This window comes from Agelaius phoeniceus, chromosome 3, assembly GCF_051311805.1.
Source record: "Agelaius phoeniceus isolate bAgePho1 chromosome 3, bAgePho1.hap1, whole genome shotgun sequence".
NCBI classification, from domain to species: Eukaryota; Metazoa; Chordata; class Aves; order Passeriformes; family Icteridae; genus Agelaius; species Agelaius phoeniceus.
In genome coordinates this window covers 32923850-32942973 of record NC_135267.1, presented here as the reverse complement: position 1 = coordinate 32942973, position 19124 = coordinate 32923850, and the positions used below count along the sequence as shown (strand labels likewise).

The following is a 19124-nucleotide window of genomic DNA, read 5'->3' as shown; positions in this document are numbered from 1 at the left end:
AGACCTGACACTTGTTTTGGTTGAACTTCATAAGGTTCTTGTCAGCCCACCCTTCCAGCCTATCCAGGTCTTCCCGCAGTGTGACTTCTGCTTCCAAATAGTTCACTTCCCTACTCAGTTTGGTATCCTTGTCAAACTTCATCAGGATACACTTGATCCTGTTGTCCAGATAACTTAGGAAGATTGTAATCAGGGTTGGGCCCAGTATGGATCCCTGGGAGACAGGTTGTGGCGGGTTGAAAGTTTGAAAAGGAGCTGTTTACCACCACCCTGTGTGCAACCTCTCAGCCAGTTTCCCACCCACTACAGAGATCACTAGTCCAGACCATTAGACTTTTCTCTAGGAGGAGGCCATATCAAAAGCCTGGGAGAAATCCAGGTAGAGAATGTCCACTTGCTGCCCCTCCTCCCCAAATCAACCAAGCAGGTTACTTTGTCACAAAAATCAAATTTGTTTTTGCAGGTTTGTTAAGCACAACTGGCCCTTGGCAAATCTGTGCTGGCTTCTCCAATCATATGCTTCATCTCACTTGTGATAGCCCCCAGGAGTATTCATTCCATAACTCTCCCAGAGACTGAAATAAGGCTAAAGAGCCTGTATATCTTTCTTTATGCCCCTCTTGTAGGTGGGGTTGCCACTATCTCTCTTCCAGTTTTCTGGGATATCCCCTGATCTCCACAATTTCTCAAAGATTATGAAGAGGCTTGCATCAGCCAGCACTCCTCACACTCTCAGGTGGGCAATGTCAGGGCCCATTGATTTGTAGCACCAAGCTCCTGTAACAGTTTGGTTGCAACTCTTCCATCAGTGATGGTCAGTCTATGTTTGCATCAACCTGGAGTTTTGCTCCCAAGGCCTGCGGCCCAACAGTGTTGGTAAAGACAGATGTAAAGGAAGTGTCAAGAACTGCTGCCTTTTCTGCATTGCTGGTGACTAATTTACCTCTCCCATATAACAATGTGCCAATATTTTCTTCTGTTTCCACTTGCTCTCTATGTACCTAAACAACCATTTCTTGGAGTTTTTTACATTTCTATAGCCAGCTTCATTTTGAGCTGAGCTTTTGCTATTCCAGCTGCATCTCTACAGCCCCTAGCTACAGCCCTGTCATTCCCAGTGGGTATTTGCCCACATTTTCATCTCTGGTCCACTTCTCTTTTGGTTTTGAGCAGACCCAGAAGCGCACAGTTAAGCCAGTTGCAAGCATCCTTCAAAACACAAAGCATCCAAACTGCCAGCTGAATTATCAAGGTGCCTTAAGCTTCCAAAATGCCCTATTTTTCAGGAGTTTGTGTCCAGCAATATCTTTTGAAAGGTGTTCCTATGCTGTACACTGAAAGTGGTAAAAACTTTACAGAGAAAAATCTTTTTTTTTTTCTATTTATGAAACATAAATGTTTTCAAACTCAGATTTGTAAGAACCTTTGAATATGCAATGCGTTGAAGTATTTGATTGCATCTATTTCTAGCCAGGTCTCTTGTCAGGTCAACTCTTGTCCATGCTTTTATTTGTTGCTAGAGTAAGTTGACAGAGTGCCGCATTTGTGTCAAAATTAATTCACTCTTAGTTCTCACTGTTTTACTCTTTCTTTGGTAGGCCTTTTAAGTTGTTTAGGGTGTTTTTTCACTTGGTCTTAATCTGCCTGTCCCCTTCCTGTAATTGATTTATTTTACTGTTTCCCATCTATTAGTTTTTCCTACAAGCTGTACATTGCAATTCAGCAGGAGAACATCATACATCATTAAGAGTATAGAAGAACTAACCAAATTCACTGCATTTAACAGTAGCTACAACTGTCAAATATAAGCATCATCATGATGGCATCATTAAAAGATGATAGGCATGGAAGTGCATTGACATTTCCAAGAAGACAAGGAAAGAAATGTGGCAATTAAATCTAATAATAATATACATAAAGAAAAAAAAAATCTGTGTGGGGGGTCCTGCAGTGCAAAGGATTTTTTTTTACTGAGTAATTTTTTGTTGACCTTAAAGGAGAAGGGTCTTCCTAAACCACTTTTCAACACCTTCCTCTTCCCATCCTCATTCTTTCCTACAGTGGTGTTCTGGCCCTTCTCAGTCACTATGGCTCTTGGTCAGTCTTCTTACTTCTGAGCTGCTCAGTCCCCAGCATTTGCAGTAGTTGGTGCACTGGCAGAACAGGACAGGCAGTCTCAGTCGTTGCTTCCAGCAAGCATTCTTCTGCTGCAGGCCCTGCAGCCCTGAACAGGGCTGGTGTGGAAGGGAAGGCTCCCACAAAAAGTACATGGAGGGTCTGGTGCTAAACACTAACTCATCCATTTAGCATGTCAAATGGACACTCTGTCAGAGGGTTATAGCTCTGACCAATCTACTTTTGTTTTCCTGAAGACAGCAGAATGCATCTGTAAACTCAGAGCAACACCCCATGGAGTGTTTCTTGCTCCAATTCACAGACAGTTAGAGTTATTCACGGAATTATTTGGACTTTTTGTTCTCCTCAGCCGGGACAAAATAATGTATATGGACAAAACAGTGGTAAAGAAGTATATTCTGAGAAATATAAATATTTTTCCTATGACATTTGGGGAAAAAAAATGAGCCTGGCCTGACAGTTACCACTAAAGATTTCAGTCAGATCAGTTAAAATTTGGCAAAAGTTACAAGTGACTAAATGCAGAACCTGGTTGTTGAAAGAGTTAGGCCCTTTGCAGGTAGTTTTGCCAGCTCTTTTCATTACAAGCTGGAAGAAGGATGGAATAGCATTTTAATCAGCTGTACCATTTGTTGAACTGTTACTCTTGATAGTAAGATAATCTAAAAGGACTTAAGAGGTTTACTTACCTTGGGAAAGTCACAGAGAAAATAATATGAAATCTGTATTAGAAAAAGCAGACTGCACAATATAAAATAGAAAAATAATTTTCCTTAGCAGACCTGACAAATTACAGCAGGCAGCAATTGTACAGGTGTTTGCAATGTGACACTTCCTTGATTTCAGGCACTTAGCAGAAGCAGTCTGGTTATAAGTCTGCTTGTCCTCATTCCAGACATAGCTCATAAAAAAGCAGAGAATACAGGATGACTTTTTAGATTTCAGGAGGGATGAATTTTCCTCTTGAAATACATTTTTCTCCTTGCTGTCTATACAATGTTCAGAGAAATTGTGCTTCATTTTAAGTGCCAAAGTGAGCTGTCCTGGGTCACTTAAATAGATCACATGAATTTTTCAGCCACCTAAGAGCACTAATCAGAGGTGTGTAGCTAAACATACACCTTACCTATTTATACACAGGGAAGTCTCAACCTTTCTTCCTATTCAGCAGGCCAGTAAATCCACTGGTCTTCAGCTCATCTGTCCTGTTGTGGGCAGTCCCCTTACAGGAGAGAGGCTAATAAGCTTTGCAGAAGCCAGCCCCCAGCTCCTGGGGCGTTCAGTTGTGTCCCACTAAGTGCCTGGCTTAATGCTGGGGCCACCTGTAAGTCATGCAATGTGCTGCAGTGGGTACTCGCTCACCAAAGAATAAATGAGAGGTTTTTTTAACAGTTGTTACACATTGGGCAAGAGCCAAACCTCTTTCCCTCTTCAGGGATGATACAGGTCAAAGCTCATTAACACATATGAGAAGCCCACCCACAAAGCCTCTTTGCTGACTAAGCAGCCTCAGTTAACTAAATATCATGTAAATTTGCCAAGGGACTACTGTGCCCAGCTGAAGGGCAACTTTGGCAGTGCTCTTACAGTTCCAGCATTTCAAGATTCATTAATCCCTTTTCTGCTGTATATTTATGCCCCAGGGGGATTCCTTTCAAATTGAGTCTGCTCTCAAGGCTTTTTCTCTCAGCTTTGCCATGTTAACATTTCTGCATAATTCCTATTTTTGTTTTTCTTACCTGATGCCTGCTTTGTTCTTTTGTTATGAGGGATAGGCATAATTAAACTAAAACGGCTACCTTACCTTTTAAATCTCCAATAAAAAAAAAAAAAAACAAAACAAATACCTTCTCTTCTCCTGGGTGGCCATTCACTCTCTCTTGATGTCCATTTGGTTCCTCTGACTTGCCAGATTTTAATGCTAATTCAACCCTCCCGCCACTAAAATAAAAACATAGTTCTTTCCAGAAAGTTTTTCTGAAACAATGATCAGATATTATTAAAATAATTGTGAAAACCTTGCATTTTATTTTAATCATAATGGCTGTATTTTTTATGACCATTTAGGTAATGGTTTGATTTTTCTTACTTCTGAAGCAAAGATTTATTTAAACAGAATAAAGTCTCAGCTACTTTCCTCAGCACCTTTGGAAAACAACTTGAATTAGGAGCTGTCACTTTCCACATTACATCAAGCTTTTAGTATTTTTAACTTAGATTTCCCTCCTGACTCAAAATTGAACTTTTTCACAGCAAGCAGTCAGGTGTGAGTTGTAAATGCACCCAAAGAAGTTATAAATGTACCAAAAAAAAACCCCAAAAACCCCAACCAACCAACCAAACCAACCAAACAAAAAGCTTTAGCCAGGAAACAAGACCTATAAAGGGCCACATTAATAAAAATCATTTTTTTCCAATGAAGAATTCTGAAACTGAGCTGAAGAGATTATTTTTTTCCGACACCCAACACCACACAAAGGCAGCTGGGGTTGTGTGGGGAGAAGAGACTCCTCTGTGAGTCGCAGCAATCTCCATGAAAACAGAACTACCTTGTTTGCAGAACCTCTCTCCTGGATTCCCTTTGCTTCACATCTCTATAAGAACCTGGGGAAAAGCCAATCATCCTTGAATGTAAATAAAAATGAGTGCTGGTTTAGGGAGGGTTCCTTTTATCTCTGCTGGAGTTGTGCATGTTTCCTCCTTTAAGGTGTGTAGTAGAATTTACTCATGGGAATAAGGAAGTCACTAAAGCTGATACCCTTCAACATAGAAAAAAAAGAGTGGTTCATGGATTTAATATTAAACTAAGGAATGGGCTACTTTGATCACTGAATTTGATCTCTTAACTTGAACTTCAAACATTAGCAAATAGTTGAAGAGCTTAGTAAGGTTTCAGCCATTAACAAAATAAAACAGTCATTCTCACTGTGATCTGTATTTCCCTGAATTTCAAAAGGATGTACATCTTGGGCTTGTTTTGAATATATCTCTAGTTAAAAGACGTCCCTTGAAAGTGACTTGTTCCTTCCTCTAGTCTACAGACAATGCTATTTTTAATAGACACGAGAAGTATTTCATTTTATTTTTGAAAAATCATTGTGGTAGTGAGCCTATAAACATCTTGCAGGGTTCATAAAATTTTTGCTCAGGATGCTTTTTGGGTTTGAGGCTGTGGTTTCTTTATACTCTGTTATTTCTTTCTTTGTAAACTTCAACACTTGACATACCAAATATAAAATTTGTGGTTTATATGACCTTTATCTTCTCCTTTCCCATATACCTACTTTGTTTGGAAATTGTTTTCTTCACTTGAAAAGCCAAGTGCAAATTCTCCAATTCTCCAGCTTCAAGAGGGACTAAACTGCATCTGTCTACTGAGGAAAAAAATGTATTTAACACACAACTGGAACCCAGATAACTAAAATCGGTCACCCAGACAATTGCTTCACTTGATCAATGATCCTTCACTCTGGTGGCCTCTGTTGTTTGCATCCCTGAAGACAGTGCAATTACATTCTTGAAACAGTTAAGGATTTTAGCTCACATGTATTTAGTCTAAATTTCTTGATCATTTATTTCATCTAAATTTCTTGATAAATGTGCACTGAACACTACCTAAAAACTCCTTTAAAACTTTTTCACCCACTAATTTTCATTTTATTTTTGAACAAATTTCACCCTATTTCCAAATCCACTGAATATATGGTGAGGCACTGGTTGCAGTAAGATAACCACATTGCTAAACCAGAAAGAAAATTCATTCTTCACCCTATGTTCAACTCTAATAGATACAATCACCCAATCACCATACAGTCTTTCTTGTATTTTTTAAGTTATGGCAGAGGGTGGTTTTCTAGAATGATGTGCCAGACAATACTTTTCTTTCTCAAATTAGAGGTTAAGCCCAACAGTAGAAATTTATCAAGAGCCAAGACATATTGCATCCCAACAAAATAAGGTGTTGATGGTCATCTGGTTGTAGATACAGCAGAGACTCACAGCTCTTGGTGAATCAGAAACTCAGAGGGAGTCCAGAGTTAGTTTCTGGTCCTTCTCACAGCCCTGCCAAAATGCTGTGGCTTCAAGCCCTGTGGCATCCAGAGTCTGACAGAGATAATTCATGGTTTTGTAGGTTTATACCAAATAAAAACCATTTATACTGAATCTATTACAGCAGCATCCCAGCAATGCTGTTAGAAAGCCTAACTCATTTTTATTATGGAAAGAATACTCAACTATGTTTATATGTTCTTATGATTTCCTGTGTGTATGAGAATAATGACAGGAGCAAGTGAGATAACTGTGATTAATTTTACTAATTCTTTGCTGGAATGAATAAGCTGCAGAATTGTGTCAAAGCCAGTGTAAAGTTTGAAAACCTATGACAAACATCAACTGTAAAGGATTCAAACTTAATAATAGAATATCCTGAGTTGGAAGGGACCCATAAGGAGTCAAAGTCATCGAAGTCCAGACCCAAGAATCACACCAGGTGCCTGAGAGTATTGTCCAAACACTTCCTGAACTCCATCAGGCTGTGACCACTTTCCTGAGGAGCCTGTTCCATTGCCCAACCACCCTCTGGGTGAAGAACCTTTTCCTAATATCCAGCTTCATAGCATACTTAATGCAAGGATAAATATTATCCTTAACAAAACTACTACCTCAATATTTCTCATAGCCTTTTTTTATTTCTGAGATATTTAAAGCATGTATTGCATAACTCTTAAAGCACTGAAATAGTTTTCACATATATTCTTTTGTTTGCCAGTCACAGGAAAAAAAATAAAATCATCCTGTGTCCTTCTGTCCTTCTGTCTCCTTCTATCATTCATTCTTCTAGAAATCTCCAGCAACTCTCAGTCTCACTGGGATCTAAATTCAAGCTTTTTGGTTAACTTTAGACCTCTGTAGGGTTCAGCCTTTGTACAACAGACCACTTTTGTGCAACACTGCCTTCACTTTGTTTTTCATCTTGTCTTCCCATATATCCTGAGTTCTTTTGGCTGTTCTCAATTCAAAGAGCAGTAGCCTTCAGTAGAAGTAAACATAGTCAATTAGATAAGAGGTAGAATGTCCTTGTAGAGTAGAAGCTTATTCTGAAAGTCCTAATTTACTTTTTAATTACTTAAAACAGTTTAAAGTAACTAAATTAAGAACAGAGCAAAGCAAAAAGGGTGCACATTGCTATCTTTGACTAGGTAATTTCTGAAGAATTTAGACAAGTTAAACAAACTGTAGTAGAAGTCAATACTCTTAATTTAGGTTACTAACTTGGTATCTGCTTCACTGAAACTGAAAGTGCCTGACTCAGGAAAGTGAGCTCATCTGCTTACAATACAATATATAATTAATGAAGAGACAGATTTGCCAGAAAAGATCTGCAGAGGAAAGCAATGGCATGGTCTGGCTTTGGCATCTTCCTCTGTGGTGAGCAGGAGGGAGTTGGGAGTTTTGAATGCTTTGGGAGTTTTGAATGCTTTCTGAAATTGCATAAAGCCACTGGAAAATTTAGGACCATATGTTCATTCACGGCCTCTTCTAAGGACAGACATGTAACAAGCGAAAGGTAGTCACAGAGGTGCATGATGCACAAGTTAAAGCTGTGCATGTAAGGATTGGGGAAGAAAAAAGAGGAAGCTTGTGGATTAGGCAGATGCAGATGTATTGCAAAAATCTCATTTTGATCATAGCCCTCCTTTGTCTGCACATACTGTATTAAATCACCAGTGGGTTAGAACAAAACTAATCTGGCTACAGAATGTGGAAGCCTTCTGCATCTTCACTAGAATTCCCAAAAAATAGGCAGTCCTTTGTCTTTCTCCTCACTAACTTGTGATTCATCTGGCTGCCTCCAGAAGAAGGTAGATAATCCGTGCAGAAGGACTCTCCAACAGTTCCAGCAGCAAGGATGGAGCACAGCACCCAGATCTTTGTGGTTCAGTTTAGGCAGAAGGGTGCCTGAACTGCAGCCAAGCTGTAGGTGCTCCGTGCCCTGGCAATACATCTCTCTCCAGTGGTGATGGGCCACGGACAGTTGCTGTTTGGCAGCTAGAATGTGACCACCCTGTTTTGTGAAATAGGAAAGTTTAGTATTGCACATATGGAACCTTGTACCTGGGGCCTCAGGGTGAGAGTGCACCTTGGAGCACCCTGGGCACACCATCTAGACTAGCTGGGAAGATATCTACAGGTTTAGGCAGTCCTGAAAACTTGGTGTGTAGAATCATGGCCTGAGAATAAGATTGGGTCCTTAGCACTAAAATTTGGATTTAGGCACACTGAATCACAGAGTAGATTTCTAATACTTCAGAACAAATTTGATTTGTTTGATTATTTTTCTCTGCTCTCAGATGTGCTGTTCTAAGATCCAGGTTTCTTGTTGGTCTGGTTGAATGCTGTACCTATAGGCTGTGTGAGGACTGATTTTATTTTGAGGGGTTGTCATCAGCCAGGACTTTTAGAGTGGAAAAGGCTACAGAAAAAGATGAGAGTAATCTAATGCAGTTGTTTTTATGCCCAGTGATGCTAACTTCTTCTGAAAAAGAGCGAGTACAAAATATGAGAAAATTCATTAAATCAACTGAAAGGTTACAAAAATGAAGTCAGTTAAATGATGCAGAAACTTTGCATATACTGTTATCCCATTTCTTTCTCTGTGCCAACATTTTTTTCCCAAAACACCAAATCCTCTCCTTCTTAATTGTCTTCAAGGCTCCCTTTGACACATCAAGGGGACAGTTGTTAACAGTCACACACTGAGTCCATAGCAGACTTTGGAGTAGTAATTTGGCATCCTACCAGCTAGGCTACAGCCAAAAGCTACTAGGTCATGTCATTTCTTGATACTACAAGTATTATTTTATTATACATCTTCTTAGTCACAAAGCTGTATGAAATGTTGAACACGGATTCTTTCACTTAGAAAATAATTTTTTAATATATTTTCCTAAGAGCAATCCTTTTTTGTATGACTGCACTTGATACTAGTAGTCCAGGCTTTTCAGGGAAATGGTTTCAATAATCAAACTATACCTAAATGAGAGGACTTTATTTAGAAAGAATTTGCATCTTTAGTTAAAGAAATGCTTTTAATCAAAGACACCACTTTCCTCCCTATTACAGATTTAAATCTGATTTGCACAATTAAAAATTGTAAAAAAAATTCTTCTTTTGGATTTGGAGAGGAAATATAAATGTGCCTCTAATGCAATGAAAAGTACATAACATTACTCAGTTTGCATGGATATGAAAACTGAAATGTTGAGGCAAGAGGAAATTGTTTAGCAAGCTTCCAAATTCCCTTCACTAAAGCTACAGCTTCCTCAAAATAAGATTTTGGTTTTCCATCATTAAATTAGATTGAATATGTATTTTCTCTTATATGCAATAGTGCAACTACATGAAAGATGTGATTTTGGAAAAAGGGGGTAATTTGGTGTACCATTACTTGTTAAATACTGAGCACTGTCTGATCTGTATTTTAATTTTTACAATAAAGACTGCTAAGACCGTGTTGGCTATCAAACTGTTTTGTACAATGTAATTAAAAAGCTTAATATTTTGGCAATGTGAGAGAGAAGAGATGACTGAATGCACATCCATATAATGCATAATGGATATGCATTATAAGACATATATATCCCCCATTAAAACAAGGTCATTTCTATTGGAATTGCTTCCTTGGGCTCCAACAACAAGCCAACACAGAAGTTACTGCCATTTTAAGAAAAAAAAAATTAGAAAAGGGCAATTTAGCTAGCTCAGTAGATGATATTCACAAAGAAGAGCAGTTTATAAGAGCTAGTCATTTGTATATGAGAGGTAGCTCATGTCCTCTTCTCAGCATTCAGTTCCATGTTTGAACATTTGAATCAAAAAAGGGAGGAAGTTCAAACAGGGACACATAAATTCAAGTGGGAGTATTTAGAAAATAACTGCTTTTAAAATAAAACGTTTTATTAAAAGTATTTTGTCTTAAGAAAATTGAACTGTATATCTGACTTCTATATTAGCTGTCTATGCAAAAAGATCTTGGAAGAAAAACAAAACAATGAAATCACTACTGGTAAGTCCTTTATTTTTTCAGACTAGTGCACTCTTTCGGTGCTAGGCAGTGAAGATAAACCATGTCTCTGTTACTGTTTTTATTACAGCTTTGGATTACAGATTTCTTTTCAATGACCTGTCAAAATTAACAGGCTCCTTACTGTTCACAGTTTATCAGGATGCCCCAGAGCTACTTCAGCAATGAAGAAAGCAAAGCTGTCTGGAGAACAAATGCTAACAATAAAGCAGCGGGCCAGTAATGGTAAATTTTTAATCATTAAGTTCTTAAATACTAATTCTCTGTAAACTAAAGTTACTGTTACTCTTTTGCCTTTTTCCCTACATGTATAAATCCACTCTATATAAATTGTGAATTCACTGTCAGTAGAAGTGAAACCAGGTCTTATGCTCTGGAAACCTGAGCCAGGAGTAGAGCAGTCAGATTGAGTTATGCCTATATAAATCTAAAACTCTAAAATATTTGAAAGTAGAATATACTATTATAATTTGCTATATATATATATTATATTATATATATATATACATATATATATATATATATAATATATATTTGTATATATATTATAATATATACATTTCATTCATCAAAGGGTGATAGTCTTATATTGTTACAGGATTCAGAAGAGAAAAAGGGCTTATTTCCAGAATGTCAATTCCTCCTGAGTTCCCTTGAATTCATTTAGACCTGTGGCTCTATAACCTTTGGCAGATGGAGATGGCTTTGTGCCATTTCAGCTCCAGTAAACTGCAATTCTTCCTGGGAACCTTGAGTTGCAGGGAAGATGATGAAGGTACCTTGGATGAAAGTCAGGATAGTACCCTGGTAGTTGAAGTGCAGTAAAAGCAAAATGTAGTTCAAGTAAGTAATATGATAAAAACTTGTCTGGGAGGTGCCCAAGTCCTGAATTTTCTTGGAAAACTATGTAGTCACTTAGTCTGTGGCAGTGCATGCCTTCTTAACTGTTGGTGTTAACTGCATTTAGAGCCACAGAGCATTTGAACACAGTGCAGGAGGCACCTCAGCCCACATGGCCAGCACAGCTGGAGAAAGCAGTGGCTGTCTTTGTTCAAGAGTTTGTAACCAGGGAGTGAGAGATCTGGATGTTATTTTCTCTACAACCTGGGTAGTATTGAAAACTATAAGTATATGCCATGCCCAGGAAGAATGCCTTAAGGAGTAATGTATGGATATTTTGGCTACTTGGACATGTGGCCTGCCTGAGCAACCCCATGGACTTCTATGATGGGGTGACTACATCAGTGGACAAGGGAAGAGCTACAGATGTCACTTACCTGGACTTCTATAAAGCCACAGCCATGGTCTCCTACAACATCTTTCTCTCTGAATTGGATACAGATAGATTGGATGGGTGCAGTGTTAGGTGAATAAGGAATTGGTTGGATTGTCACATCCAGAGGGTGGTGGTCAATGGCCCAGAGTCCCGATGGACATTAGCGACAAGTGTTGTCCCTTAGGGGTCTGTACTGGGACCAGTGTTATTTAATATCTGCATTAATGACATAAACAAAGGGATCAGGTGCACCCTCAGCAAATTGGCAGATGACACCAAACTTGAGGTTTAACAAGACAAGTGCGAGGTGCTGCACCTGGGTCGGAGCAAGCCCCAACATCAACACAAGCTGGGAATGAGCAGACCCAGAGCAGCCCTGCTGAGAAGGATTTGGGGGTGTGAGGGGGTGAGAGGCTGGACATGACCCAGCCATGTGCCCTCACAGCCTGGAGAGCCAAACGTGCCCTGGGCTGCATCAGAGGCAGCGTGGGGAGGGGATTCTGCCCCTCTGCTCTGCTGAGACCCCACCTGCAGGGCTGCATCAGCTCTGGGGTCCCCAGCACAGGAAGGACATGGACCTGTTGGAGTGAGTCCAGAGGAGGCCACCAAGATGATCAGAGGGATGGAGCAGCTCTGTTACGAGGAAAGGCTGAGAGAATTGGGATTGTTCAGCCTGAAAAAGAGAAGGCTTTGAGGTCACCCAGTTGCAGCCTTCCAGGACCTGAAGGGATCTTGCAACAGAGATGGAGAGGGACTTTTTACAAGGGCATGTAGTGACAGGACAGAGGGGAAAGGGCTTCAAACTTCAAGAGAGTAGGTTTAGATTGGATATTAGGAAAATACTCCTTACTGTGAGAGAGATGAGGCATTGGAATAGGTTGTTCGGAGAAGCTGTGGATGCCTCCTCCCTGGAAGTGTTTCAGGCCAGGCTGGATGGGACCATGAAAAACGTGGTCTAGTCTTCCCTGGTCTGGGAAGATGTTCCAGCCAATGGCAGAGGGGCTGAAACTAGATAATCCTCAAGGTCCATTCCAACTCAAGCCATTATATAATTCTATGACATCTTTCCTATCAGAGTCAGCCACTGTGGGGAAAGATATGAAAGATTCACACCAGCAGAAGAAGGAGAGTGGGACCACCAGTTTCTCTGACTTTAGGTGTTCACACTTTGACTTGAAAAAAGACAGATCTGTCTGTCTCATCCCAGGATTATTTTATGCTTTGTTATATTAATTATAAAGATAAATAAATTAAACTGTTACAGTTTATTCCTGTCTGAATTCTTAGAAATGCAGTTAACTTTAAAGTTCTGTTGCTTTTAATATTTATTTCAAAAAATGTGAGAAAGCACTTCCATTTTAAAATTACTCTATATATGGTTATTTAATAACACCCTTCTGAACCCTTCTGAACCATTCTGAGCCATCGTCCAACATTAAAAACAACTGCAGAATCACAGTATATCCCAGTACATCAACAAAATTTCTCTTTGTTGAGAAAAAAAATTCTGAATTAGTTACAGCTTCTCTTGATAATGCTGTAATATGAAGAGATTACTATGTTAAGATTTTTTACTTTCCTCCAGAAGATCTGTAAGTGGACACACTCTTTAAATAAATTACATATGACAGTGGAGTGAAATTTGTTGCTGCAGGTACATTTCTTATAATATAAAGTTAAAGGTCCTTTTGATCCTCCAGGTATTTTCAGCATTTTTACTGGAGAATTACTGCAATTTTAAAAGTAACAGTAGTTGAAAATATTTCTTTTTAACTGCAGAATAAAAGTTTGAAGAATGTTTCCTTTTTTTTGCTTGAAATAAATTGATTTTTAAATATGGAAATAATTAACTGAACTCTGATTTAAATGTTAATTATTTTAACACCCCTTTTATTTTTATGTCACACAGGTATAGAAAATGATGAAGAAATTAAACAGTTAGATGAAGAAATCAAAGAACTAAATGAATCCAACTCCCAGATGGAAGCTGATATGATTAAACTCAGAACTCAGGTAACAGTTTTATGAAGCCCTAAATTCAAGCTGCTTTTTCTACATGACTGATTAAAAAATATAGGACATTTATTGTTTCCTTATATATTAAGATATCTATGCATAATTTGCTATTTATAAAATCTGAAGACAGTGCTCATTATGCAATTTTCAAATCAGTTATCAACAGTAAAAAAAAAAACAAAAAGAATTCAGCAAAATGCATTCTTTAAAATAATGGCAAAACATGACTTGTCATGGTCAGCTTGGTATTTCCCCTTGATAAGGCTGTGCCTTTCTGATAGTTCTTAAAATATTGTGTGATGACATGGTCGTTAACATAAGTTACAAGGTGAAGGAGCCCAGATGAACAGCATGACTTTTATCATGTCTTAAAGAGGAAATTTAGACAGAGAAGTGAGTATCATGTGATACACTAAATGCAGCCCTTGGCAGCAGTAGTCATTCCAGAGATCCAGATTAATTCTTTTTTCATTCCGTATAAATTTGTCGGGGGAAAAAAAAGCAGAAAACCTAACATTAGACTATTAACTAAAATCCCATTATTCAGTAGTCCTAAAACTGGATGGAAAAAGCAAAAGAAGAAAATCAATTTAATTCCCCTAGAATTTTTCAGCATCCAGTATAGATTCTGGTGCTTGTCTCTTCACATGATTTGAGCACAGACACCAAGAGTGAAGTTCACCACAGTCACCATTTGTCAGTCTTTAGTCTCATGATGACAGTCACTCAGTTGATCTCAATGGAAACAGAATAAACCACTCCTTGTTACTTCTTTGTCTGCAGCTTGTGGAGATGGGCACCATGTCCATTCTCCTTCTCCTCTTGTATAGTCATAAAGGCAGGATCTACTTCTTCAACTCAGGTTTTATTTGATTTCTAAACCATAGCCAGATTGATACTGAAGCCTCACTTCTGCTTTATGCCTGCATTCAGAATTCCACTGTCATTATTCAGCTTTCATAGGATTTGGTTCAAGGTTTACAGTTTCCTGATGTGACCAAATATAACAGGGTAATGAGGAGAAAATCTGCAATAACGTAAAGCAAGAAGAATAATCAACTGCAGCATAATTACATACATTTACTCTTGAGAAATTTGGCCATAAATTTTGAATCTGGCAGCTTCCAATTGCCTTATCTTTTCTTCTCCTTAATACACTGTATTAAGCTATTTACATACAGACTGATATGGCTGAGTTTTAAAAAATGTGAAGCAGTTTGGCTGTTACATGTACATTAGATAAATGCTGCAGTTGTCAGTAATTTACTGCACTTTTAATTTTATATTTGGCCAGATAGATTGAAAAATAAAACCGTGGTAACACTATCACAGGCATAAAAATGTATTGAGTTTCAGAGATTTATCTAGGAATTTCATATCAAGCTTTGATCTGAAATGAGTACAAAAGCCATACTTTAGTGGTCTCAGTTCCAGCTTTCATTCTTCAGACTAGTGCCATTGTATATTCTTAAAAGTCATATTAGGCTCTTATGGGACCTTATGAATGTTCTTGGTAAGAGAAAGCTCAGCTGGTGATTTTACCAATAAGTTAAAAGGATATTTTTCACACTTCAGTGCAGCAGATTTAGAAAAAGGGTAGGTTAAAATGATTAATGGGATTTTAAAAAGTAGAGCTACAAGAGACCATGAAAACATTATTTTGTCTACCAGTCACCTTTACTTCCTAAGATCTTCCTAAGCTAAACCTGACAGGTGCTTGTCTAACCTGTTTTTTACTTCCCATACTAGAAATTCCACAATCTCTGGGTAATCTGGTCTAATACTTAGCTGTTCTTATCCAGCTAGTTACTAAGGCCTTGCAGAGAATCCCAACTGAGTTAAACTTCACAAAAAAAATTAGAGGCCTTAGTTTTGAATTCATGGACTCTTCTGAAGAAAAGCAATTTACATTTACAACACATAGGGAGTTACATCATAGTCATTATCAAACTATTAAGAGGATCAAAGTCAACAGTCCCCTTTATTTGCAACAGTGAAATTATACTGGACATAACAAAATGTTTGTTGATAAACCTTTAGAAAATCATTGTGCAACTCGGATTTCAGTAAAATTTGACAGATGGGAAATATGCAATGGGAAAATAGTGGAAGTTATGTGAACACCAGAAGTAGCAACAGTCTTGTTTGATACAGATTTGCAGCCCATATGATTGTAAGTGCCAGTGAAAGTTTTTCATATGACAGGAACAGGAAATGCTTCCAGGTAGAATTTTTCAATTTAATAAAGTGAAAATCAGCCCTTTTTCTTAGGTGGAGCACTTATAAGATTCTCCTTTACTCAGCTGCCTTTTTACTTAAGACTTTGAAGAAAGTATTTTTAATCTAAAATCTTCTAGTAAATTTGTTCAAATTTAACATGCAAATATGAGAGGAGCAGAAACACATAAAGGGGAGAGGGGAAGAAAAAATCTGCAAACAATTGTGTGTTTCATACAAGAAATAGATTATCCTATTTTCAGAATACATACAAGTAAACATTTCTTAGTTTTAAAGTAAAATGTGGGGAGGGAAATTTCAGTCTTTGAGTGAACAAATACAATAATTAAATTAAAAACAGATGAACTTACAGATGAATATTAAGTGAAGTGGTGAGATATGCTGATCATCTACCACTGTATTTGCAGAATTCAGCATCTCATGAAAAAAAGCAAAAATGATGGTTCAAATAGCAATGCTTAGCTAGACAGAAAATCTGTAGAATGTCAGCTCCTGCTAAAGTTAGTGAGGTGGCTGCAGTATGCCATACTGAACTGCGCCTTCATTGGCATCAGACTCATTCTGGTCTGTAATATTAAAAAAAAAAAGGATAGGTATTGGAGTATGACTTGACTAAGAAGCAATTATGAAAGATGTTTTGCATTTGGATACAGCATTTCTCTCCACTATAAACAAGCTGAAAGCAAAATAAGAGAGGAGGATCAGGTGTCCAGGTTCAAAGATGAAGAAAGTATTTTTTCCTTACTAATATATTTTGTGGAAATTAGTTCAGAATCAATTAATTGTTACAAAACCAAGTCCCCACAATACTGGCAACTTGGATTAACTGCAATTTGCACCTGTAGTCAAAGCAAGAGATACTTGGAAACTGTTTATGTAGACACATCACTTTTCAAAATTACTTCTATCAACTAATGGGCTGCATTTCCATAAGCAGACTAAAAGTTTAGGTCCAAAATAAAATGTGATACCTCTAACTACCTGCCTGTGCCACCAGTTTTCAAACATTTACTCACCAAAGGTCAAGTTGATGTGCGCTTAAGAACCTTTACCCTTCTGCCTGTTACTACTGCACAAACCTCTGACCTTCCCATCAGCATTTCAATTGTATCAATTCTTTCCACAGCTCACTCTCTAGGCCAGTATAGAAATGGATAAACCTCATTTTGAGAATTCAAAACCTTGTGTTCTTTGGCATTTTTTCCACTTCACTGGCTTCTTTTTTCTTGTCAATGCATATTTTAACCTACACACATACAGAGCACACTGTACACTCTGTAATAGATGTTAACAGTTATCACCCCATGTGGAAAGTACATACAAGGCTACAGAGGAAAGTACAGACAGATGTGAATGAGCTCTGCATGTGCTCTTGATGAGTTGGACATAAGCCAGTGCTCATCTGAAATCCTTATAACTCCATTAGCACAATGGTCTCCACAAGCTCTTTCTCTCAGCAATGCTTTTAGCTCAAGCAGGGCACCATGCAAGGTCAGAGCTAACGTGTCTGGTCACCTGGAAACACAGGCAGAACACAGTCTCAGTTGTTTTCACTTGTACATGAAGCAATGCCACAGGCCTATGCTCAAATATTCTTCACTTTCTTCAGTTTTACAACTCACTGTATGTATTGGAAAGCTTTCTGACTTTGTACATACATTGAAATAACATGCAGTTTTTCAGCTTTCAAAATCAGCCCTGTGAGTTTGCACAGAATCATATTATACTTACAAAGAGCTAAACATTGGCAGCAAGGAGCTGTGCATGCTTAATTAACAAGATATATGTGTAGCTGAAAATACAAGAAAAGCGTGACTTACTGCAGAATGCCCCTAAGACTGGCTTCTAGGAGTTTAACTGCATGGGTGAACTTGCAGAACTAAGGTCCTTAATGCCTTTCAACTATACAAGAAAAGCTCTAAAGGAGTGGAATCAAATCCAAGTTCATTCACTCACTATTACCAGTATTGAAAAGACAAGCTGTTAAAGTTATACAACATGCAGGGAATAAGAAAGGCTTAGTGACGATAAGAACTGCAAACTCAAGCAAAACCTTTTTAAACATGAATGAATAGACCTTTTCTCCTTTCCCTGGTATTTCTGTTCTCTCTCCCTTCAAAGAGTGCATGCTTTGTACCAGTTTGCCTTATATTACATTGTACATAAATTTGTCCATTTTAGATTACCACAATGGAGAGCAACCTGAAGACGATAGAAGAGGAGAACAAAGTAATTGAACAGCAAAATGAGTCTCTTCTTCATGAATTGGCCAATTTAAGCCAGTCTTTAATTCATAGTCTAGCTAATATCCAGCTGCCACATATGGTAAGTGATTGAGAGCACAAGTTAAGGAATTTGGCGATCTTCAGTTCACCTCATACAATAGATACCTTTTTTTTATGTTTATGTTTCATCAACCAGTTGGATATTTGTGGTAACAGCACTGAAACCATAGAGATACATTTAACTGCTAACAGACATGGAGGGCCTGTTCCAGTGTATCCTGTAAAATTAAGTAAGAACTAAATAGGCTTTTTAAATATTATAAAAATGGTGGCAGTATGCCTTGCTAATATGTTATGCTTAAATGAATATACGATTAAGAAAATAAAAGTTGTATATGAACTACTATTTAATATCTCGTAGGAACCAATCAATGAACAAAATTTTGATGCTTACGTGACCACTTTGACGGACATGTATACAAATCAAGATCGTTATCAGAGTCCAGAAAATAAAGCCCTACTGGAAAATATAAAGCAGGCTGTGAGAGGAATTCAGGTCTGAACAGCTGCTATAGTGATGAAAATCTTGCTTAAAAAAAGGATGCCTCTTGTTTTTTGCTGCTGTAATTTACCAGAAAGTGTTATATATTTATTTCTGTTTGAAACAGTGTTATGCTTACAAGACTTCATAATGATTTTATGTCTTGCTTTAAAGATAGTAACTGCAGAATAGTTTTTTGAATACATTCACATTTTGTACGTTTTCATATAAGCTGACATAGTGTGATATGCCATGTAATGTTTATAGCTGCTAATGTATGCACATTTTTGGGGTATATATATTTCTGAAGAGGTAAGCTGATCAAAATAAATAGAGTGTAAATTCTTTTTAATGCTTTAGTGATTAAATGTTTTAGTATTTTGAACTGAAATGGACAAAAAAAAAAACAGCTTTGAATGACAATGTTGCGGTCTGCAGCCACTTTTTAAACACTATCATTTTGCCTCATGTTGGAGGATTTTATGGGATTTAAGAAGTACATTTTGTGTGCATATTGTTTCATAGCAAGAATTGGTTGCAAAAATGCTTTATTTTTGAACAATGCTTGAAAATATTATGTGACTTTTGTTTTTGAAGGATGGTGTG

General features: G+C 37.8%; 1 protein-coding gene across 22 annotated transcripts in view; it reads left to right on the top strand.

Moving 5' to 3' along the window:
• The window catches only part of MYT1L (myelin transcription factor 1 like), a 307867-nt gene that overhangs the window by 286677 nt on the left and 2066 nt on the right, over nt 1-19124 (top strand). For 15 of the 22 annotated variants that reach the window (XM_077175026.1, XM_077175025.1, XM_077175031.1 and 12 more), the window contains 4 exons: nt 10356-10447; nt 13408-13517; nt 17934-18077; nt 18399-19124. The exon at nt 18399-19124 is cut by the window's right edge and continues 2066 nt beyond it. In XM_077175026.1, coding sequence (XP_077031141.1) covers nt 10356-10447; nt 13408-13517; nt 17934-18077; nt 18399-18539 — 487 coding nt within the window. In that variant the 3' untranslated portion in view covers nt 18540-19124. Of the gene's footprint in view, nt 1-10355; nt 10448-13407; nt 13518-17933 lie in introns of all 22 variants that reach the window. The other 7 variants (XM_077175034.1, XM_077175029.1, XM_054629481.2 and 4 more) reach the window with 2 other exon arrangements.